General features: G+C 40.4%; 2 protein-coding genes across 2 annotated transcripts in view; both read right to left on the bottom strand.

The window, feature by feature from the left end:
- The window catches only part of LOC103695535 (protein SGT1 homolog), a 38755-nt gene extending 30248 nt beyond the window's left edge, over nucleotides 1–8507 (bottom strand). The window contains exons 1-2 of the mRNA XM_008776894.5: nucleotides 8246–8507; nucleotides 5737–5806 (exon numbers count right to left, since the gene is read on the bottom strand). Of these exons, the coding sequence (XP_008775116.4) occupies nucleotides 5737–5806; nucleotides 8246–8405 (230 nt within the window). The 5' untranslated portion in view covers nucleotides 8406–8507. The remainder of the gene's footprint in view (nucleotides 1–5736; nucleotides 5807–8245) is intronic.
- A 1613-nt stretch (nucleotides 8508–10120) lies between these two features.
- Nucleotides 10121–12591, bottom strand: LOC103695537 (uncharacterized). The gene is made up of 2 exons (XM_008776896.4): nucleotides 12063–12591; nucleotides 10121–10466 (listed from the first exon to the last, which is right to left on the bottom strand). The coding sequence occupies exons 1-2, from the start codon at nucleotides 12503–12505 to the stop codon at nucleotides 10289–10291; spliced, it is 621 nt and encodes a 206-aa protein (XP_008775118.2). The 5' UTR covers nucleotides 12506–12591; the 3' UTR covers nucleotides 10121–10288.
- Between the last annotated feature and the right edge of the window lie 11993 nt (nucleotides 12592–24584).

Here is a 24584-nt window from a genome sequence, read left to right as displayed (position 1 = left end):
TTCCTTAGAGAGGGAATTATGCATTAGTACTCCAGCTGGGGGTACAATGACAGTTAGTCAGATCTGCATTTTCTGTCCAGTACTAGTTGAGGGTAGAGATTTGAGAGCTAATTTGATTGTTATGAATCTGCATGATTTTGATGTAATCTTGGGTATGGATTGGTTGGCTGCATACCACGCTACCATAGACTGTTTTCTGAAGAGGGTGACCTTCCGGATCCCGGATATTGATGAGTTCAGTTTTATGGGTGATGACTGGGGTGTCTCTTCTCAGGTAGTGTCTGCTATGCAGGGCATAAGATCTCTTAGAAAGGAGTTTCCCATCTTTATGGCCGCAATTGCAGATTCTGAACAGTCTGAACAGAGAATTGAGGATATACCAGTAGTCAGTGAGTACCCTGATGTCTTTCCTGATGATCTGCCTGGCTTACCTCCTGATAGAGATGTCGAGTTTGCTATTGATATAATCCCTGGTACTGCACCTTTGTCTAAAGCTCCTTATAGAATGGCCCCTGCTGAACTAAAGGAGCTGAAGGACCAATTACAGGAGCTATTGGATCTGGGTTTCATTCGACCTAGTGTCTCTCCTTAGGGTGCCCCAGTATTATTTGTAAGAAAGAAATATGGTAGTATGAGACTGTGTATTGATTACCGGGAAATCAATAAGGTGACTATTAAGAATAGATATCCTCTGCCCCGGATTGATGATTTATTTGACCAGCTTCAGGGTGCTCAGGTATTTTCCAAAATTAATCTTCGATCTGGATATCATCAGCTGAGAATAAAGGAGTCTGACATAGCCAAGACTGCTTTCCGTACCAGGTATGGACACTATGAGTTCCTTGTGATGCCTTTTGGTTTGACTAATGCACCAGCAGCATTTATGGATGATGAACAGAGTGTTTAAGCCTTTTCTGAATAAATTTGTCATAGTATTTATTGATGATATTCTAATATATTCAAGGAGTCAAGCAGAGCATGAGCATCACTTGAAGATTGTTTTGGAGATTCTGAGGCAGAATCAGTTGTATGGTAAATTAAAGAAATGTGAATTTTGGTTGGACAGGATGATGTTTTTGGGGCATGTTATCTCTAAGGAAGGAATTATGGTTGACCCAAAGAAGATTAAAGTTGTGGTTGATTGGAGCAGACCGAGTAATGTGTCTGAGATTCGCAGCTTCCTTGGACTAGCCGGTTATTACAGAAGGTTTGTGGAGGGCTTCTCCAGTATTGCTGGACCCCTGACTCGACTCACTCGCAAAGGAGTGAATTTGAATGGTCGGATCAATGTGAGAAAAGCTTCAAGGAATTGAAACACCGTCTAGTATCAGCACCTATTATGACCCTACCAGTTACCGGTACTGATTTTACCATTTACAGTGATGCTTCCAAGAAGGGTTTGGGTTGTGTGTTAATGCAAAATGGGAAGGTTATTGCTTATGCCTCCCGACAGCTTAAGCCCTATGAAGAGAATTATCCCACTCATGATCTTGAGCTTGCAGCTGTGGTTTTTGCCTTAAAGATCTGGAGACATTATCTGTATGGAGAGACATACCAGGTTTTCACTGATCATAAAAGTTTGAAATATCTTTTCACTCAGAAGGAGCTGAACATGAGACAGAGAAGGTGGCTGGAATTACTGAAGGATTATGATTTATCTATACATTATCACCCTGGGAAGGCAAATGTGGTAGCAGATGCTCTAAGTAGAAAATCTTCAGGAAATGTTGCAGCCTTGATTACTACTCAGAGAAATATCCTGGAGGATCTGAGGAGGGCAGAAATAGAGGTATATCTGCAGGATGCTACCCTGAAGTTGGCAAACTTGCGAGTCCAACCTACAATCATTGACAGAATTAAGGCAGCGCAAGTGGATGACTCTCGGCTCCAGAAGATCAAGAAAGATGTTGAGTCTGGATCTCAGCCTGATTTTCATATACATGAGGATGGCTCATTAAGGTTCATTGGCAGAGTTTGTGTTTCAGATGATCCTAGTCTGAAGAAGGAAATTATGGAGGAGGCTCACAGTACGGGATATACAGTGCATCCTGGTAGTACAAAAATGTATAGGGATCTGAAAGTTGTGTTCTGGTGGAACAATATGAAGAGAGAGATTGCCCAGTTTGTATCTCAATGCTTAACTTGTCAGCAAGTTAAGATTGAGCATCAGAGACCAGCTGGTATGCTTCAGCCCCTGCCGATCCCAGAGTGGAAGTGGGAGCATATCACTATGAATTTTATGTCAGGGTTACCTCGTACCCTCAGAGGTAATGATTCAGTCTGGGTGATTGTAGACAGATTGACCAAATCAGCACATTTCCTAGCATTTAAGACTGGGATGACACTAGAGAGATTTGCAGAGTTGTACATTGAGCAGATCGTACGGCTACATGGAGTTCCGGTATCTATAGCGTCTGACAGAGACTCCCAATTTGTGGCTCATTTCTGGGGCAGTTTGCACAAAGCTTTGGGGACCACTCTTAGCTTCAGTACAGCTTTTCATCCACAGACAGATGGGCAGTCCGAGAGGACCATTCAGATTCTAGAGGATATGCTGAGAGCCTGTTCTATTGATATGAGGGATTCTTGGGATCATCATTTGTCGTTGGTAGAGTTTGCTTATAACAATAGCTACCAGGCAAGTATTCAGATGGCTCCTTATGAGGCGTTGTATGGTAGGAAGTGTAGATCACCTATCTGTTAGGATGATGTGGGGGAGAGGAAAATTCTGGATCCAGAGATTATTCAGCAGACAGTGGAGAAGGTCCAGCTGATCAGAGAGCGACTTCGGGCAGCTCAAAGCAGACAGAAGAGTTATGCTGATATTAGGAGGCGGGATCTGGAATTTCAAATCGGAGATCATGATTTTCTCAGAGTGTTCCCTTCTAAAGGGGTAATGCGATTTGGAGTTCAGGGTAAGCTCAGCCCGAGATATGTGGGACCATTCGAGATTCTCGAGAGAGTTGGAGCTGTTGCTTATAAGCTGGCACTTCCACCTGCTTTATCGGGGGTTCATTCTGTTTTTCATGTCTCTATGTTGAGGAGGTATATTGCTGATCCCAGTCATGTGATTGAAGTGGCACCTTTGCAGCTCCGCGCAGATCTTTCTTATGTTGAGCAGCCTATCTGTATAGTGGATAGGAAGGACCAAGTTTTGAGGAGGCGCACGATTCCTTATGTAAAGGTGCAGTGGAGCAATCACAGTGAGAGAGAAGCTACCTGGGAACTGGAGGAGGAGATGAGAGAGAAGTTTTCCGCCTTGTTCTCGAATTGAGGTATGTTTTAATTTCGAGGACGAAATTTCTTTTTAGTTGGTTAGAGTATAAAGATCTGAAATTGGGCCCGTCCTTGGGCCCAATGAACTGAAGTCGGCAATGGATGCCGACTTCAGTTTGTTCATCGTGGTCATCCCCACGATGAACACGCTGGCCAAACGGCCAGCGGATTCCCCTCCCCCTCCCCGCAAATCCCTCTCCCTCTCTCTCTCCCTCTCTTTCTCTTCTCTGAGAACCCCATCCCAGCCCATTCCTTTCTCCCCATTCCTCTAAAAAAAAAAAAGAAAAAGAAGAAAATCTAACATTTCCCCCTCTCCTCTTTCCCCTTCCTTGAGAGCCGCTGCCGCTGCCGTCGCCGGAGCCCCGTCACCGCCGGAGCCGCCATCGCCGCCGGGGAACCACACGTCGACGACTAGAGGTGAGAAAGGCAACCTATTTATTATTTTTTTTTGGGATTTAAGGGGAGAGAAATGAGGGATGCCAATCGGGTTCCATTCCCCTGTTTCAAAAGATTTATTTTTGGGATTTGACCGGCCGACGGGGGCCGGCCGGGGTCAATCCGGCCGAAACGAGTTCGGCCGGAGGTGGCGAACGGGGGCCGGGCTTCCCAGCCCCGAGCTCCCTCTCTTTCCTCCCTTTCTTCCTCTCCTTCTCCTCTTCTTCTTCTTCTCTTCCGCCGCTCGTGATGGTGGGGTAGCCGACGGCGGCTAGCCGAGCGCCACGGTCGACCGCCGAGGGCCGACCGGAACCACCAGCCACCCTCCTCCCTTCTTCTCCTTCTTCTTCTTCTTCTTCTTCTCTTCCTTCTTTCTTCTTCTCTTCTTCTTCTTCTTCTTCTTTATTCGGCCTGGGTTTTTCCTTGCTTTGAAATCCGTACCTTATTTGTGAACCAGATCTTGAACCGGGTTTATATTGTGAACCGGTTCCACCTATTCCATGAATGGGTTTTGTTATGGTCTGATCAGATCTGGTCTGGGTTGGACTGGGAATTTGTTTTTGGGCTGAGTCGGGCCAAATTGGATCTGTGGGCTGGGTTGGTTTGGGCCCGAGATCTGATATGGACCTGTAATCTAGTTTGGTTCAATTGGGCCTAATCTGTGTTGGGCCACAATTGGTTTGGGTTTAAAGGATTCTGATTTTTGGGATGTAGTTTACTTGTTCTTAGGGTCTATGTTTGATCTTAGGGACCCATTCTTGGATCTTTGAACTTAGGAGTTTAAGGGATTGGAATTAGTTTAAATTATGTTTCTTAGTTAATTAAATAATTAATATTTATGTTTAATCAGAGGTTCGTGATATATGTGACAGGGATTTTTAAGCGAACCCAGGTAGGTGACCTATTGCTTTAAAGTAGAATTTTAACATGTATCATGCATACGTTGATGTATGATTTATTATTGTCATTATATGTTAGAATTAGAATTAAGCATTTAATTTCATAAACTATTAATTTATTACTGGCATTATGTGTTAGAATTAGAAATTAATATTTAATTTCATAAACTGTTATGTACTTTACTATTGGGAGTTTGATCATGACTTGATTTGGAAAGTTGATTATTGATTTTTAAAATCCGCGTGACTATAGTCTAGGCCCCGCCAATGGGATGATACGTTGGCCTTGTCGACTTGTACTGAGGAACTAGTTCTGACTCCGCGACCACCGGTGATAGAATAGTGGCGGCACAGGGGTGCATTTTTGCTCTTCGGAGCGGCTCGGTGGAGCGTGAGATTGGCACCAGGGGGTGCGGCACAGTGGTGCGTTGGCTCAGTGGAGCGGCTCTTCGGAGAGTTGTATTGGCACTACGGTGTAACCATACCACTGGGTGATGTGGCCGTAGTCATGCGGTTGAGTTATTTTGAGTCTCGGATTGGATTTACGGGTTATCGTGTGGATTTTGAATTTATGAGTTTTAGCTGCTTTTCATATGTATCATGACATGTTATAGGATGACTTTATTGCATGATGTTGCCTACTGAGCTGTTAGCTCATTCCTACTATTTACATTTTGCAGGTGATGACATATGATTATGGGGATTACGGGATGGAGTGATCATGATGTAGTTAGCTAGTAGATATTGACTTTTTCTTTTGACTTATGTATATATGGACATTTGATATGAAAACTGGAATTTATCTTTAATTAGCTATTGATGCTTGATCTGATCTATCTGCCTTGCGTGCCTGCGGGGTCCGCCCTGCAGGTGCGCGGCGTCTGCTCGCGCCTCGGGCCCCGGGTTCGGGGCGTGACAATTTGCAGATGAGGCTGACCCAACATATTGCATGATATATCATAATTGCATGCATCATAAGTTCATAATGTCATTTACTTGATTTATATATAATATAAGGTGGAAAATGGGAAAGACTGCTTGAAACATAAATGCTCTTCCAAAAGAACAAGATATACAACAAAGTTCACTATAAGTGATGGATACACTACAAGAGCATTGAACTAACCCTTTTCGCAAGTAAGCTTTTGGCAATGAAGGATCCAACTCAATTGCTCTGTTTGCATCAGCAACAGCCTCTGCACAGAAAAAAAAGGTTGACATTAACTTGCTATCCGTTTATGCCATGCAAAAAAATATTGATTATTGACGCAAAATAGAGATGGATAGCTTCTGAATAGTATTAAAAAGGAGAAAAGAAGAATAACAAAACAGTATTCTAAACTACAAAATGCTCAGAAGCAAGCTGAATATCAAATTTTTTATAGATTATAACCAATATACTCGAAACATCCTTCAATAGATTGTTGGAATAAAAACCTTGCAACATAGTTCTTACTTCACAATCCCTCTTTGCACAAATCACTTAGTTAAATATCATAATTTAATATATAAGCAAGAATATAGTCCTGCACCATGTTAGAAGATATTCTCCTTAACCATCATGGCCCATTTTAAAAAGCTATACTGTAATAATTTAACTGTGGCGAAACATCACTAAGATCCCAACCATCATGTTAGTAATATTAAGGAAATTGAATGAGACTGTCACGGGTACCACAATATACTATTTGAGCTTGTATAGCCAAGGACTGTCAGGAAGTAGCTCCATATATTATTCTGAACACATATAACCCAGGCCAGCTGAACTTTATAGTTGTAGCTCACAGAGCAGCAGCATGAGTTAAGTTGCTGTAATCATGAGATTAGGTTTTATAACCATGATGGTTAAAATAGATGGTCAAGATAGGGTCCACTGTGAAACAACTCCGGATTATTGATAGTGACTAGTGACCATCAAAAATGACTCAAGGTCATGCAATTATAGTTCACTACAATAACCACTTGATCAATAATGTAAAATAATTATTATGATTATCTTTCCGAAAAAGTCCAAATTGAAGTCGAAGTCTTGTCATGATCAAGGATCACTTAGTGGGTCCTAATAGGAAACTATTCAAATTCGGTAATCCTAATCACTACCATCTGACGACTGATGTCATTAGAATCAAAAACTCTTGCATATGAATTATCAAAACAAAACAGCTTCTCTAACTCGTCTTCTCTAGAAAGAAGAAGAGAGAACAGATTGAATAATCATCCTACAAATTGAGGATTTGACCTGCATGGCATGAAAGTTCGTTCAATTTCTAGAAAACTCTATAAAACAAGATCCACAATTTTGGCACTGATGCTGTACCAGCAATGTCGGTTCAGTATGGTCCATATGGTATGCATCCCATGCTAAAACAACTCCCGACCTTTTTTTCTCACTTTCTATCATGGTAGCATTCGAAACTAGGCAATACAGGTCGGTACAATATGGTACGCATTGAGATTTTGGGCCGTACCAGACAGCACGGAACAGTTAAGCTCAATTCAGGTTGCTTGCAGTTCAGTACGGGCCAACTCGGGGCATGTACCAATCTGAATGCTGTTTTCATGCCAATTCCGACCAGGTAGGTGTCTGGTTTGGAGCAATACGACAAACATTGGTATAAAATTTATTGAAAACCTAACCTAAAAGTCAACCACTAAACAACCATAAAAATAGAAATCAAATCAAATAACTCCTTGATCTCAATTCCAAAATTCCACAGCTCTATTATAGGCCCCTCAGTCCCCTCAACAGCAAGATCAATCATATAATAACTGTCAGAACAAGCAGTGCTTTAAGAAGAGAAAGGATATCAAACAAGAGAAAGAAGAAACACAAACCAGTAACTATCCCAACAACTTTAATTCATTTGATGCAACTAGCTTTCGCAACAGGCAACAACTATAGCAACAAAAGGCACAAGAAACAGAGAACAAGAAAAGAAGAAACAAATGAAAGATCACGTCCGCGCAGTCCACGTAAAGATAGGCGGTCTTAGGATAGCGGTTTTGTCTAGGACTACATCTTTTTCCATTCATAGCACAGTCTTGAAATTTAAAAAGAAAGATTAACACAGCGCTGATGACATGGACAAACTATTCTGTCTATGAAAAATCAATCAGCCTGTACCAAAAAAAAAAAAGAAAAGAAAAATCAATCAGCAGTCGAAGAAGAAGATGACGATGAACAAGAAATCAAGAAAAACCATCTCCAAAATTCAAATTCACAAATCAATCAAATATATAAAGAACACAAGAATCTCACAAGAACCTAGAAATCAATGAACAACTAGAATCTCCTGAGAAACGAAGAGCAAAAAGACGAAAACCCTAGAAAAGATCACCAAGAAGTGCAAACACCTCTAAGAGCAATGTAGCAAGAACTGTTTCGGCTACAAAATGTCAATCAGCAGTCGAAGAAGAAGAAGATGAAGAAGAACAAGAAATCAAGAAAAAGCATCTCTAAAATTCGAATTCAAAAATCAATCAAATATATAAAGAACACAAAAATCTCGCAAGAACCAAGTAATCAATCAACAAGAGAAACGACAAGCAAGAAGACGAAAACCCTAGAAAAGATTGCCCGGAAGTGGAAATATCTCCGAGAACAATGTATCAAGAGCTGAAATTTTCTTCATCACCGGTGAAATTCTTGAGCTTGATATTGGCCTGGGCGCGGTCGGCGTAGAGATCGGCGTTTTTGGGGTCCAACTCCAGCGCCTGCGAGTAGAGATCCAGGGCGAGCTCAAAGCCGTCTTCGAAGAAGGCTTCCTTCGCCCTCTTCACCAGATCCGCCGCCATGGGAGAGGGGAACTGAGAGCGAGCGAGCGGCGAGCGCAACGAGAAGAGAGGAGGAGATGCAAATAGAAGTGCCACTAAAAGGCTTTAGAGGAGAACACCGAGGAAAGGAATTTAAAGAGAGAGAGGGGGAAGGAGGCCGACCGCGGAGTTGACTCAGGACTCCAGTCAAACGACCGTGTTACGGTGTTAGGGAAGTCTGGAATCCAGTCTCCGATTTCAGATACTGCGACAGCTCGGCGAACCGAGGGGAATAGAGAAACTGTTTACGTGCCGTCCGCGTCTGATATGGATCCATTGGCGAGGCTGACCCTAGGGTGGTAGACCCACCAAGATTTTTTGTTGAAGAAACGAATTTTATTACCAGGATGGATGTGAATCTAGAATAATCGAGTCGCATGTAGCACATACTTGTTTCCACTCTCCAACCTTAAAGAAGACCTAGTCAACCATTTATAATTTAATAATATTTGGAAAATGAATTGATGTTGCATAAACATTGACTTATTCAATTGAGAGTGTATCAGAATTCTTGTGTTCTCGAATAAAGTCATATTTATCAGCATCAGCAGTTATTGGTGAGTGGTAAGTAAAGGGTGGTTGGGGTTTAAAGATGAACTTGCCTTGTGTTGCTAGTTGAGAAGATAAAGCTAGCATGATGATACCAATGAACATATCCTTGATTGTTCATAAAACATTCTACATATAGCTTTTATTTTTTTTATTTCTTAAGAAAGGGAACAGGTATCTTAATTCATTGAGATCACGAAAGAGCTTTCACTTTGTTGATTCCAATAATTTTTTTTTTTTTTTTCGGTTGGTACGGGGGAGAACAACCTCAAAATCAAAATCTCAAAAGCACACCATAGACATGTGCATCGACAATATAAGACAATGCAGGAGGTAATGCCGATTTCTCCAAGTAATCAAAGGCTTCTTGTAAATCTTCATCTACTATCCTATCCGCTGCCTGGTTTTTAATTGATATAATACAAATTTCGTAGAGCAACCTCTTGGGAATGGACGTAACTGGTTGCTATTATTATCGAATTCAACATGGAGCAACAATTTTGTAAAAAGTGGTACGTTAGCAATGCAATGTCTAGGTCTATCAAAAATAGAAAACATATCGAAGCTGCTTCAACTTGGTTATAAATAATCTTTTGCTACCAAACATATGTATTCATTGAAGCTCAGTCTCCTTATAGTGTATTATGATTAGTAGTCCATATTTCCCGGTTGAAAGTTTAACTAGTTCTTATATCAAGGACTGCGTTATGTTGGATGCCATTGTAATTTTTAGAAGTTCTATTATTTTGGATACAATGCTGAAGTTCGGCATCTTTCATAAAAGATGTTTGAATTTTTTTTTCTAGAGTTGGTGTTAGCTTGAGAGGAAGCCATAAAAAGAAACAAACATATGATGAATAAGAAAAAGGTTGACTCATAAAAGCCAATTTTAATGCACTTCTCAAATGGTTGAATCACGACGGAGTGTTCGCATGAAGGTTCAATATCGCCATTACTCTCTTTTTGAGTATTGTCATTAAAAGTTTTATTTCCATACTACAAACTCAAAGAAGGCCCATTAGATTCTGTCCAAAACTAACTTAGTTTGAGATTTTGGCTTGTTTGTCATGCCTTGTGTTCCTCGTTTCAAACTTTTTGATTATTGTATGTCCAAGAAAAGAAGAGAAATCACACAACAAGTTGCATCATGGTAAGGCAAGTTTTAGTTGCACCAAGAAAAAGTCTTTTTTTTCATGTTACAAGCTTATACAAGTTGAACTAAAGTTGGCATATCTTTATACATCTTAGACAATGGAGCAAGCATAATTTGTAAAGATGGGCAACTTTTTTCTTTACCCAACTTAATAGAAGCAAAGTTAAAATCGAGAGAGAAATTGAATCTGCTTGAGAAGAGGGCCCAAAGCTTCCATTAGTTTCTCGCATGGATGATTGTGTACTCCCTCGTATGTAGTAACAACAATGCTTGTATCCTTGGATAGACGTTGAACTTGCTTTTTCACATTGCATGTGTGCTGCGTGCATCGATAATAGCTTCTTTATCCACATAATAACATGGTAAAAAAGTCCAAAAATGAGAACAAGAATATGCATGAACTAAAGTGATCACATAGAAAGATAATGATAAAACTAATAAAAATTGCACAAATAGCAAGAGTTGAACACACACACACACACACATATTAACTAAAGCAAAAAAGTCATGAATAAATGGAATTATAGCCAAAGATCAGGTCCAACTTGCACCAAAATAGAAGCTTAAGCATGTAATTTCATCTGACCTAACCTAACCTAACCTCGTTCAACATCACATGAAAATACTAACAAAAATATTCTCCAAAAAAAAAATATTGTTATCAAAAAGAAACTAAAGTACTATTTCAAATATGTATATAATAATTGAAGTGCAACTAGTCTTTAGTTAAGACTTGATGAATTATTTTTTGGTCTTTAGGATATAGGTTTTCTATTAATTCATAAAATGTAAGTAAATCTAGCATCCTTTTTTTACCTTGTCATCAACACTTTCCTTAATGTTAATTTTTCTTGTACTTCTTTGCTAAACGACAACCTCCATACTAAGATTTCTAAACCATTTTTTCCTTAAATCAATGAAGTTTCTTACAAAGTATGCTACCTTAACTAAAATTAGCATCATCTAGACTAATTGGCAATATTCGTGCATTTGGTGGCTTTGTTTTCTAACATGTCCTAGTTTGCTAGTGTACACAAAGCAATTGATTCCACTTTGAACCAGGAAATGCACTATGCTTCCAAGTTACAACGGGTTTAAATGGAGTTAAATGTTGCAGATATAATGAGTATTAATAATCTACGGCGGCATGCCTATGAAATTCAACAACCTGGGTACATGGAGGATTGTGATGTGTGGACATATGTATGAATGAACCTTAATTTACAATTGTATTTTTGAATATTTAATTTACAATTTAATGCTCAACAGAAGTAATCCTGATAATATCATAAACCATTTAGCAGGCATAAAATAATGAGCCATTGCTCATTAGTAACCCATCTTTCAAAAAAAAATGTTAATTAGTAACCCCTATCAGCCTATGCGACTTGAGTTGCACGAAATATGCTACCACACATGCAAGATTACGCATAGAATCATGATGCAGCGTAATCTTTCTCTACCTTAAGCTCCCAATTTGGAAACCTGAAGTGAGCCTACGAAATCGAGCTAATCTATGATGAGAAGTGGTGATGAAAGCCCTATATATGGAACGCGTTTGTATGATTTTCCCTAAAGGTAACTGAGATACGCTGCTGTATGGATCATGAAACTTGTGACACCTCCCATTAATTTCTTGCATCGCAGGTAGAATCAGCTACTCGTTATCATCGATTACACTCTTCAGGTTATAAATTATAGTAGAAACACGTACACTGCATTCTTATTATTTGTTCTCCCACCTACTTCCATCTGTCTCTATGATCCATCATATTTACAAGAGATTTTGCAGGTGAATGTCATATGAAGGCCGTCAAGCATCAGAGAGTGAAAACTGGAAGGTGATGATAAATTTATCTGTCATATCCCCTCTTGACGACAGACAAATTTTTCTTTGACATAGATCAATAAAAGAAATAGATTAAGATTAAACAGACCTGGGATAAATGCTGTTCTTCACCGCCTTCTGGCCATACTTCCTCCATCGATAACCATCATCGAGGATGTCATTGGCACTCCTAGTCTGGAATGCAAACCTCGGCCTGCTTACCTTCTTTGCCCTTCCACCCTTTCCTTTCTCCTTGCAGCAACCACCACCACCTTTAGTAGCATTGCCTTCGGCCTCGCTTGGTCTCTCCAGACTCTGTAACAATCCCGCCGGCGTCGGCTGCTGCAGTCCTATCGAGCTCGGTAAGAACAGTGAAGCCCAGTCAATTGCTGGCGCTTCTCCACAGCCTAGCGAAGAAGGCTCTTGTTGCTGCTGCCGTTGGTTGGAGAGACCGGGAGGGCAGTAGCCCGGTGGTACAAGTGGGGGTGAGAAGCAAGGATCGAAGTGGGGAAAAGGTGGTGCTTCTCCTTCCAAAGGTTCCATCAGACTCATACCAGTTTATCGAAAGGGTAGGGAGCCCTGCAGGATTTAAAGGGGAAGAAAAACGGAGAGATGATAGAATTTTTGTTCCTGCGGATTAGATGTACCGGAAGGTGGGAATAGGTTGGGAAGCGTCAACAACAATAGCCAGGATAAAAGGAGCACGCGTGTGACAGAGAACGCCAACAATATCTCAACTACTTTCCTTGCAGTTCAACCGCCCTGCCCGTCCTTGGCTATTTGAACTTTTCAATGGAGCTTGGCAATCACTGAACCATGGTTTGCACTCGTGTCTACTAATCGAAATGGGCGAAGAGGAGAGGGCCATTTTCTTGTGCATGCATGCAGGCACACGGCCAACTTCCTACCTTAAGAGTTGAGACTCGAGATGCTTATATTATATGTTTAAATTAAAAGTGATGATCTTTCTCTTATGTTATTTATGGTAAATATAAGGTATACAAATTAAACACCTTTTGGTAGAAGGACAGAGTTTGGTTAATAAATTAGTTAAACGGGACGTTGGAACAGTACGCTCCGTTTCTTTCTTATTCTTGGGATGAATGTAGGGAGTTAGATATTATTGGACTACTAATTATCAGAGGCTTGACTTTGAGGGAACACATGATCAAGTGGCAGGACTAATTCTTTCGACTTTAACAGGGAAAACTAATTTAAAGACGTACACAAGTAGTTGTGCTTTAGAGGGAATTTGTAGTTAGCGTCTGCTTGAAAGGATTGTGGACTGGGGGTGGAGAATATAAGTGGAATAACATGGATTACGTGTCGTTCACCTAAAGTTATCGCCCCCACCACGAAATCTTCGTCGGGTAAGAAATGCTCGGCCGGCATTAATCAGAATTTGAGGCTCTTCAATAACATTAGTCCGGGGTTTACGAGGAAAACCAACTTTGGATTACTTGGTTGCAAGTATGATGTGGATAGGATGGCGACCTGTCTCCAGAAGTTGCTGGTAGCTACGGCCCTTTTCAGTGGGCCCTCTGAAACATTCTGATGTGTTTCTTTGATGCGGGATGGAGCAGGATCGCGGTTATATCGTCCGCGCGAAATGAGGATTCACCTTCTTTTGCGCGAATTCACCGTTAGATCACCTACCGCACATATCTCAGAGTGTTCATTGGTCTGGTGCATGATCCAACGGGAAGGAAGGTGAATCCTTCTTCTGCATGAAGGATAAAACTAGGATCCGTCAATGCATCCTGAGTGATAGATTGGTTTTGATAGCAAAAACCAATCCAATCTCCATTGGGAAAACTAACTGCATCATCTCAACTGAACTCAAAGAGTTCCGTTCCCTCTCACCTCTGTATCCCCTTTTCCCTCTGAGAAGGAAGATACGGGAAAAGACGTGGATGAGGAGCACCGTTTCACAGATCCCTTGACATTAAGAGAGGAGAAGAAAGACATGGACGCCACCTATGGGAAGCCATGGATGAGGTGAGAGAGAGATTGAAGGGTAGGAGAGGCGAGAAGAGGAGAAGAGGCTCGAATTCCTCGCTGAGAAGAAAGACACAAAACGCTGCCTCAAGGAAGCCATGAATGAGCTAGGAGCACCTTTGAGGGAGAAAGAGAGAGGAGATGTTGAATTAAATTAAATATTTTAAATCTTTTCTCCAAATTTAAAATTGGAATTCAAATTCCGCGTCAATAGGCTTTCTGCTTGTTTTGGCCTGCGTTTGCATTGACTTGGTCAATGGCCAAGTGTCAAGCATCTGCGCGCAAGCAAGGGAGCAAACATGGAAAGATCTTAAAAGAAAATAGGCTAAGACAAGTATTATGCATCCACGCACAAGAGCAAGGATAGAATGACCCCCAAAGAAGGAAGGAAGCATGGGTGGCCAAGATGCAACAGGCCACAGGATCAAAGGAGCACAAGAAGATATATCATCAATCCGCGGAAGGAGAATCTGCTTCTTTTGACGTGCCTGAGCCTATGTAAAGGGCTCTAGGGATCATTTCAAGACAATAAAAATTCCTATTCTTTCTCTTGTTCTTATTCTCTTCTCCTCATAATTTTAATTATTTTTCTAAGTTTCTTTTGAGCTATTTGCAAGCGTGAATGTGCTCTTCTTTTTTTTTGAAGGCGTATTAACAGAAAAAATGTGGTTCTGTATTGGATCGTCGTATCTCTAGAAATCCGTGTCAGCGGATCAATGCGTGGGGGGCATAAACTTTTCTGGAACAGCGCGTCAGCGTGCTTCGATCCACAGACCAAATTTTTTATTTCTTCATTTTATTATTTTATTTTTAAGTAAATAATTTGCTAGTTTATTCTTCTTATTTACTGTTTATGAATATTAGAAATATTCAATTATTGATTTATCAATTATATTTGTGCATCTAGGCTAATAGGAGAGGCAAGGAGAGCAGTAAGGCTTGGATGCAGACAATATCTTAGGGAAGCTATGGATGAGGAGGACCATTGATAGAGAGATTGAAGAGAAGAGAGATAAGAAAAGTGCGGTAGGATTTTTGGGGGCTCGGAGGAGAGAGGAGAGGCAAAGAGGGACGGAAGTTTGTGATAATCCGTCGGGCTCTAATTGGTTCTTATTATCAGAATCGTCGGATCAAAAAATCCACGTGGCATCAAATTCCATACTGTAGAGACGAGGTCCCCGCACTTGGAGTTCATGGCGATTACTGAGTCGCAAAGTCGGCCGGGGTAGAGAGCCCGGTCGGCAGTGGAGAGAAGGTCACAGGGTGTGGCGCGGGTTTTGGGGGGCAGCGACCGTGCTGCAGGTGATGCTGCAGTATTGGGCAGCAGGGAGGAAGAATGGGGGGCTGATTTATTTTTAACAATTATTTCCATGACATAAACTCGAATATGTTCTAGAAGGACTTTTCACGATTGCCAAACGGAAGAGAACAGAGTGAGGTGTGGGGGCACTCTGGCCATGATAGAAGATAAAGCCTCAAGTCAGACGATTTTCCTCTCTATTTTTTTGGGAGATATCCGAGCATTGTTGGGAGGTTATAGAGGGTTGTTCTGCTTTCTTCAACACAGCTGCAATGGCGGATCCTTGGAAAGACTTACTGATCTCGAAGCAATGAGATGCTTTGGAGCTCATTCACTTTAGGCCAATCAGTCTTTGCACCACCCTCTACAAGACAGTAGTGAAGATTATGGTAGGCACCATGAAGCCGCTGTTACCTAGACTCATTAGCCCGAAGCAATGAGCTTTTCTGGGTAGGCGGGGCATTATAAATAATATTTTGAACGCTCAGGAGTTCATGTCTGACTTTTAGCATGCTTCGTACCGGCAAGGACTCATGGCAGTCAAGCTCGATATGAAGAGAGCATATAATAGAGTCTGTTGGGATTTTCTATAGTATTCCCTCGAGAGCTTTGGTTTTCATAAAGTGTGGATTAGCTGAACATTGGGCCGTGAGAGCTTTGGTTTTCATAAAGTGTAGATTAGCTGGACATTGGGCTGTGTGAGGACTCCTTCCTTCTCCATCTTGATCAATGGCACGCCGATAACTTTCTTCTGCTCCATGGTCAGGCTCCGTCAAGATTGTCCTCTATCTCTATACCTATTTATTATTTGTGTTGATGTGCTTTCTCAAGCCCTGCGGGCTGCCTGCCTGGACTAGGCATTAGATGCCTACACACCTACCCTAAGGGCCGGACCAATCTCTCATTTGCTCTTTGCAGACGCTTGTCTCCTACTAGCCTAGGCTTCCATGAGGCACGCAGTGTTGCTGAAGCGGATTCTAAAGGGCTATTGCGCATTCTCCGGCCAAAGAGTGAATTTTCTTAAGTTTGTCATTTGCTTCAGCCCCAAGATTAAGCTGCAGGTAAAGCATGCCATCATAGAACTCTTGGGAATGAGAGAGGAAGAGGGGCCTTGGAGTATGGTGATAAGGGCCAAATATGGTCTGTGGACTGCTAATAGGGAGATCTAGGGTGGATGGAGGAGCTCCTTTATATAGAGGGAGATCTGCGTGTTAGCAATATATCATATAAATAAACAATAAATCTCTGAATTCAATTAAAGGAAAATCTTAAAGGGAATAATATACATACATATTATTCGACATCCAAATAATTCTATTTCAATGCAAAATAAATCTATTCTAGCACAAAATAAATCTATGCATTTAATAAATTTATATTATAGAATTTCAAATCCTACAAATCTACTAATATTAAATTAAAAACAAAAGTAGAAGAAAGTAGCCTAATTGAAGGCAGGTCGAAGCGCATAGACGCTGTCCCAAAGAAGTATTTGCCCCCATGTACGGATCACCCGGTAATCCTTCTTGGAGATACGACGATCCTACAACTTCTTCTTCGGCACGTCTCGGAAGAAGTCAAAGCGAACCCGATCGGACTTGCAGATCCAGCAAAGAGCGGAATGAAAAGAACAAAATAAACTTAATAAAAATGTAAAAACAAAAATTGAAAGTGGCTAAGAGGAAAAAGAATTTTTCCAGAATTTTTCCACTATTTTTCTCAAATTTTTCGTGCTACCAAAGAGATGAAATCAAGGGGTTTAAATAGGGATTTTTACAGGGGCAATTTGGTCTTTTGCGGATGCATTTTCAAACGCATCCGTTTTCAAATGCGTAACGCCCGCTGGGCGTTACCTTTTTCTCAAATGCGCACGCGGCCCGAGATTTTGGCCGCGTGCGCATTTAAGTTTTTTTTTTTCAACAATCCCCCACAAAAAACTTAAATAATTTTAAAATCAAAATAAAATGCTGGATATCTTATATTATGTAATAGGTGTAGGTACCTTTCGGTTTGAACCTTCACTTAGTGACAATTGATTACATCTATGGAGCTAAGGTGGCCTTAACCTTGAACCTCGGTCCATGGCTCAGATTAAATCAATAGCACACATAATATAGCCCGATCTGGGTTCTAAGCGGGTTGCGCTGTTATGGCCATGCGCAGATATCTATCATGTGCTTTTTAGGAAATCGCCCATTTTCCATAATCGCGGCCTCACGACTGCACATATAGGTGAGTCCTAATAAGGAAGCTAGCAAGGAAGCTCCTGCCACTTGGGTCTCGGACTCATTAAGAGTTATACAAACGAACTCATCCTACCGCTTGCTTTTATGAGCACTAGCGCCATAGGGATGAGGAAAACATGAAATAGTGCTCCTCTTAGTCACACTCCGGTTTGTTGCTACCCATTGAACCTTTTAAGGTTGGGTTCCCACCGTGGTGATCTATCTTTATGGGCTAAGCCCCATCCCCCTCGACGACTCTAGAACTACTATTCTAGACAAGCCTTTAGTAAGCTGATCAGCCAAGTTATTTTCTGATTTAACAAAATTTAAGGCAATAACATTATTTTTCAATTTATATCTCAATGATTTATGACGTACTTTTAAGTGCCTGTTCATTTTTACATTAGCATTTTCTTGGTTGCATTTATCTATTACAGATTTACAGTCACAATGTAAGGAGACAGGTGGTAAAGGTGACTCATCTACAGGAAGGTCTACTAGTAGATCTCTGAGCCACTCAGCCTCAGTGCTAGTAGTGTCTAAAGCTATCAGTTCAGACTCCATAGTACTCCTAGATATCAAGGTTTGTTTGGTGGATTTCCAAGACACAGCAGCACCTCGTAGAAGAAAGACATATCCTGTGGTGGATTTAACATCTAAGGTGTCGCTGATCCAGTTGGCATCACTATAGCCTTCTAGAACAGCTGGAAATCCACTAAAGTGCAATCTATAGGACTTGGTACCCTTAAGATACCTAAGGATCCTTTCTAATGCTGTCCAGTGATCTCTATTTGGATTAACAGTATATCTACTAAGTCTATTTACAGCATATGCTATGTCTAGCCTGGTGTAATTTGTTAGGAATCCTAGTGAGCCTATGATTTGAGCATATAGACTTTGAAGGATAGGAGTTCCTAAGTTCTTCTTAAGATGAGTAGAGGGATCAAATGGAGTAGAGACAGGCTGACAATCGGAATAATTAAATTTATTGAGTATCTTGTCAACATAATGACTTTGGGATAACTCAATACTATTTGCATTTCTAATTATTTTGGTATTTAAAATTAAATCAGCTTGTCCCAAGTCTTTCATATCAAACTTATGACTTAAGAATTGTTTTACTTCATCAATTATCTGAAGATCTGTCCCAAAGATCAGTATATCATCTACATAGAAGCACAAGATCACAAATTTGTGTCCAACTCTCTTATGATATACACATTCGTCTGTGTTATTGATTTCAAATCCAAATGTCATTATGGTTTCATCAAATTTCAAGTGCCATTGCTTGGGTGCTTGTTTAAGACCATAAAGAGATCTGACTAGTCTGCAAACTTTATTTTCTTGGCCTGGGGTTTTAAATCCCTCTGGTTGGTCCATATAAATTTCTTCATTTAAGTCTCCATTTAGAAAAGCTGTCTTAACATCCATCTGATGAATCACTAATCTATGAATGGAGGCTAATGCTATAAGGATCCTAATAGTAGTAATCCTAGCTACAGGTGCATAAACATCAAAGAAATCTACCCCAGATCTCTGAGTAAAACCCTTGGCAACTAATCTAGCCTTAAATTTATCTACAGAGCCATCAGGCCTAAGTTTCTTCTTTAAGATCCATTTGCACCCTATAGTTTTACAACCAGGAGGAAGATCAGTCAATTCCCAAGTATGATTTTGGATAATTGACTGTATCTCATTGTCCACAGCTTCTCTCCAAAAAGGTGAATCTAAGGATTTCATTGCATCCTCAAAGGTAGTTGGAGAGTCTTCTATAAGAAAAGTATAGAAGTCATCTCCAAATGTTTTCTCCACCCTGGATCTCTTACTCCTCCTAGGTTCTGCTTCTACTTCTATTTCTCTTGTCATTATTCTACTAGAGCTACTAGCTATACCGCTATCTACTCTAGTCCTAAGTGGAAAGGTGTCTTCAAAATATGTTGCATCTCTGGCTTCTATGATGGTGTTATTACTAATATCACTTACTTCTGAATTTATCACTAGAAATCTATTGGCATTACTATTGGCTGCATAACCTATGAATATGGCATCCACTGTTTTAGGCCCTATTTTCTTTCTCTTAAAATTAGGTATTTTAACTTTTGCCAAGCACCCCCACACTTTCAAATAGCTAAGATTAGGTTTTCTATGTTTCCAAACTTCATATGGGGTTAGATCATTATTTTTAGAGGAAATCCTATTAAGGATATAACAGGCTGAAACTAAAGCTTCCTCCCACAAATTCTCTGGTACTCCTGAGCTTATAAGCATGAAGTTAACCATATCCATTAAAGTCCTATTTTTTCTTTCTGCTACTCCATTTGATTGGGGAGAATAGGGAGCAGTCACTTCATGAATGATTCCATAATCTTCACAAAATTAAGTTATGTCATTTGATGTATATTCACCTCCCTGATCTGATCTAAGGATTTTAATTTTTTTTTCCTGTTGGTTTTCAGCTTCGATCTTAAAAATTTTAAATTTGCTGAGCACCTCATCCTTGGTTTTAATTAGGTAGATGTAACAGAACTTCGATAAATCATCTATAAATTTAACAAAGTATCTGTTGCCTCCCCTTGAAGTTCTACCAGAGTCACAAACATCACTATGGATCAACTCTAATAGATCAGAATCCCTATTAACAGATTTAAAAGGCTTCCTAGAAAGTTTAGCTTCTACACAAATTTGACATTTCTCATGGTTCTTAAGATCACTTTTTGGTATTAGATTTAGGTTCATAAGTTGCTTAATTGAATTATAATTTACATGACCTAATCTACCATGCCAAATAGAAGGGGGTTCTATATTCATAATCAAAGGATTTTCATTTATTAAAGGAGCTATTACATTCAACTTGAACAATCCTTCACTAAGAAATCCTTTTCCAATAAACATTACACCATGAGAAATTACAACCTTATTGGACTCAAAAACAAGACGAAAGTCTTGCTGGACAAGCAAGGAACTACTAATGAGATTTCTCCTAACAACTGGAACATGTTGGACGCCGTGCAGGGACAGGACTTTTCCAGATGTAAGCTTTAAGTCCACACGTCCTACTCCTAACACACGCGCCTCCGAGCTGTTTGCCATGATCACAGCTCCTCCACTTGAGATCTGGTAAGAAGAAAACCAGGAGCGATCCGAACAAATATGAATACCAGCTCCGGTATCAATCCATCAATCAAGTGCTTGTAAAGTCATGTTAACTTCAGGAGTGAAGGAAACAAACCTGAAAGCTGTCTCAGAGGAGCCAGCGCCGGAAGTCACCATATTGACTTGAGCACTGGATGTGTGTGGACCCTTCTTCTTAGATTGAAGAGGTGCAGTTTTCTTATAGAAGCACTGGGGAGACAAATGGTTGGTCCGACCACACACATAACAGAAATGAGCACCACCTTCCTCTTTCTTCTTCTTCTGCTCCTGGGATTGAATAAGCTTCCCATTGTAGTGGTGGTTAGAGTTTCTAGGGTTGTAGGGTTTCTTTTTGAAATTCTTACGGAAGGGTCGGTTCTGATTTTTCTTAGGAGGAGCCTCTACATTATATGCATTATTTTTGGGTCCAGTAGAGGTATTATTTCTGAGCCTATGCTGCTCTTCAATTCTAATAGAGTTTAAGACTTGGGTTAGGGTGAGAACTCCTTGGGTATGGCTCAGGGTCTTGGCAAAATCAGACCAGGAAGTAGGTAGTTTATCTATCAAACAAGCTACCTGGAATGATTCATCCAAGTTGGTTCCATTAGCCCTAAGCTGGTGGATCAGGGTTTCAAATTCATGAATTTGGTCATTCATAGGCTTTGAGTCCACCATCCTAAACTTATTGAAATCGGAGGCCTTGAACCTCTTTACCCCAGCATCATCAAGACCATATTTGCTATCTAGGGTGTCCCAGAGTTCTTTGGCACTCTTGGCTGTGTAATAGATATCATACAACCTCTCAGAAAGAGCACCTAGGATTCTATGGATACAATGATAATCTATCTCATCAGGTATCCTAGAGGGTGTGCCAGTGGAGGCAGAATGTTCAGTGTTGGAAGAGATAGTTGGGTTGGACCCATTATCAACTTCACCTATGGCTGAGATTAACTATAATGTCGTGAGCCAGAACCGCATTTGGTTCTGCCACCTCCTAAAGTTATGGCCATCAAATTTTTCAGGTTTGGCACTAAGGTGGTCACTAGTGTTTGAGGCCATAGGATCAGGGTTACAGAATAGAGACAGAAACCTGATTGAAGGCAAAAAATCTATGTCAAAAGATTGCACTAATATTTATATTGAACTTTGGATGTCTAATTGATATATCCAAAAAGCTAATAGCCAGATCAGCTCCAAATCGGTGATGGAGCACTAGGCTCACTTAAGTACCAGCCTTTTTTAGGCACGTATGCCTTTTTGACAAGCTTTTCTTAGACACTATTAGTTAGTGGATATAATCACTAGAAATCACACAAATTCAATATTTAAAATAACCTAAATGCAAATTTAAACGGATTAACTAATTTTTGAATTTTTTGTTTGACCTTTCCGAATTAGTAACAATTGATTACTAAATTTAATTCTAGCAAACAATTATCGTAATTAAAATCTAATTTATCAATTCAATGAATTATATATATTAGAATTGATTTATTTACTTATTAGAATAATTAATTACTAATTTTGTAGCAAATCAATTATTGTAATTAAGATGTCAATTCAATGAATTAAAAGATTTATTTCTTTATTAGTAATTAATAGATTTATTATTATGTATCAACCAATTTCCGAATTTTCCGTTTGAATAGGATCTGGAAATTACTCCTTGAGGAGTCCAAATGGAGGTATAATAAACATCTTGGAGGTTAACCAAATTATTACCTCTTTAGAATAATTTATTATTAATGATGTGCTAGCAAAGACAATTATTGCAATTAAAATCTAATATGCCACAATTGTAATAAAGAATTTAATGAATTATATATTACTAACAATAAATAAAAACAAATACTTCTTTGGATTGTTAGCAATATATCATATAAATAAACAATAAATCTATTAATTCAATTAAAGGAAAATCTTAAAGGGAATAATATACATGCATATTATTCGGCATCCAAATAATTCTATTTCAATGCAAAATAAATCTATTCTAGCACAAAATAAATCTATGCATTTAATAAATTTAGATTATAGAATTTCAAATCCTACAAATCTACTAATATTAAATTAAAAACAAAAGTAGAAGAAAGTAGCCTGATTGAAGGCAGGTCGAAGCGCGTAGACGCTGTCCTAAAGAAGTATTTGCCCCCACGTATGGGTCACCCGGCAATCCTTCTCGGAGATACGACGACCCTACAACTTCTTCTTCGGCACGTCTCGGAAGAAGTCAAAGCGAATCCGATCGGACTTGCAGATCCAGCAAAGAGCGGAATAAAAAGAACAAAATAAACTTAATAAAAATGTAAAAACAAAAATTGGAAGTGGCTAAGAGGAAGAAGAATTTTTTCAGAATTTTTCTACTATTTTTCTCAAATTTTTCGTGCTACTAAAGAGATGAAATCAAGGGGTTTAAATAGGAGTTTTTACAGGGGCAATTTGGTCTTTTGCGGACGTGTTTTCAAACGCGTCCGTTTTCAAATGCGTAACGCCCGCTGGGCGTTACCTTTTTCTCAAATGCGCACGTGGCCCGAGATTTTGGCCGCGTGCGCATTTAAGTTTTTTTTTTTTTCAACACTGCGTGCATGCTTTGATGGTGTTGGCCAACACCAAATGGCTGATTGGAGATGAGCGATGTGTGGACATGATGGGTGACTCTTGGATGGATGACCTCCCTATGAGGCTCCAGCCAACTACGATCAATGTTGAGGCTATGGACAGCATGCAGGTCTGTGATCAATTTCTACCCGGAGGAAGGAGGTGGGATATCAGCCAGTTCAACTATTTCTTCGAGGAGCACCTAGCAAAGAGAGTGTGGCATGTTGCAGTTCTAGGGTGCAATGCTCTAGATTTGAGGATCCGGTGCTCTACTTGCAACTCGAGGGTCAGAGCGAGGGATCTCTATGGCCTCTTCAGGGGAAAGTAGACTCAGAGATGGGACTATGCCTGGATTTGGAGGTTTGGTCCTCATCCGAGAAATGTTGTATTTCTTTGAAAGATGATCTAGGGAAGCCTTCCGATTGGAGCCGTCTTGAGCAAACATGGATTTAGCATTCCTCTGGCTTGCCTCAAGTGCGAGGTGGAGGAGTCCTTCGATCGTGTCCTCTTTTGGTGTGGCAGAGCAGAGTGCGTGTGGAGATCATGGCGATGTCCCACCGAAGGTGTATCGCACGATGACCTCAGCTAACTCCTTTCTTTAGAATTTGAGAAGGTGGTCGGCTATGCCACACTTCCGACCTAGGGCGGTTATGGCCGCATATGTTGCTTACCATATTTGGATAGCTAGCAATGCCTGAATTTTAGGAGAGAGCAGTTCACCGCCAGGGCTAGTCCTGGAGAAGGCTCGGTTGCAGGCAGCAGAGATCATCCATGTTGGTCCTATTAGAGAGCCTTTGATAGCTCGGGGCATTTGGGACTCTGCCATTGCTCTTGTAGCATCTCAGATAGTGTTTAGCATTCAGGAGTCTCCACTCCCGAGCTTCCTCAAGATTAATTTTGATGAATGCGTGATAAATGGCGGTAGGAGGGGCGGAGCAGGCTTTGTGATCAAAGGCACGGACTCTAGAGTGGCGGCAGCAAGGGGGAGCCCGATATATGACATCTCGGAACCTGGGGTAGAATTGAAGGTTGCTTGGGCCAGCCTTTGTCATGCTCGACGTGTGCTGAGAGTCAACGCCATTTTGCTGGAAAGTGACTCAACCATAATGGATAGCTAAATTTAGGAGCGTGCCAGGGAGGTACGATGCCACCCCCTACTTTAAAACATATGGAGCTTAGCTAGTGCGACTAGCTTCTTTGGGGTGAGGCATATATGTAGAAAGGTGAATAGGGTTGCGGGTTGGGTGGCTTCTTTCGTGGCCGACCATTTGGGTGGGGTCCTCTGGACTGGAGAGGTGGAGTTACTTAGAAGACTTGTTGTTTTATAACTTTCTTGGATATATTTATGCCAGATGAATGTAACTTGTCCGTTGTAAAA

The sequence above is a fragment of the Phoenix dactylifera genome, chromosome 1, assembly GCF_051530095.1.
Source record: "Phoenix dactylifera cultivar Ajwa chromosome 1, Ajwa_hap1_PhDact_Kaust_v1.1, whole genome shotgun sequence".
In the NCBI taxonomy this organism is placed as follows: domain Eukaryota; kingdom Viridiplantae; phylum Streptophyta; class Magnoliopsida; order Arecales; family Arecaceae; genus Phoenix; species Phoenix dactylifera.
Note: the sequence above shows the minus strand (reverse complement) of the source record. Positions and strands in the feature narration are given on the sequence as shown.

Bases quoted from the DNA above. Each gene is read 5' to 3' on its own strand.
- LOC103695537 (XM_008776896.4), bottom strand. From the start codon at position 12,505: ATGAGTCTGATGGAACCTTTGGAAGGAGAAGCACCACCTTTTCCCCAC. The intron at 10,467-12,062 runs GTCTGTTTAATC...ATGTGGATAAAG, and splicing joins AAGAACAGCATTTATCCCAG to AAGCTATTATCGATGCACGC.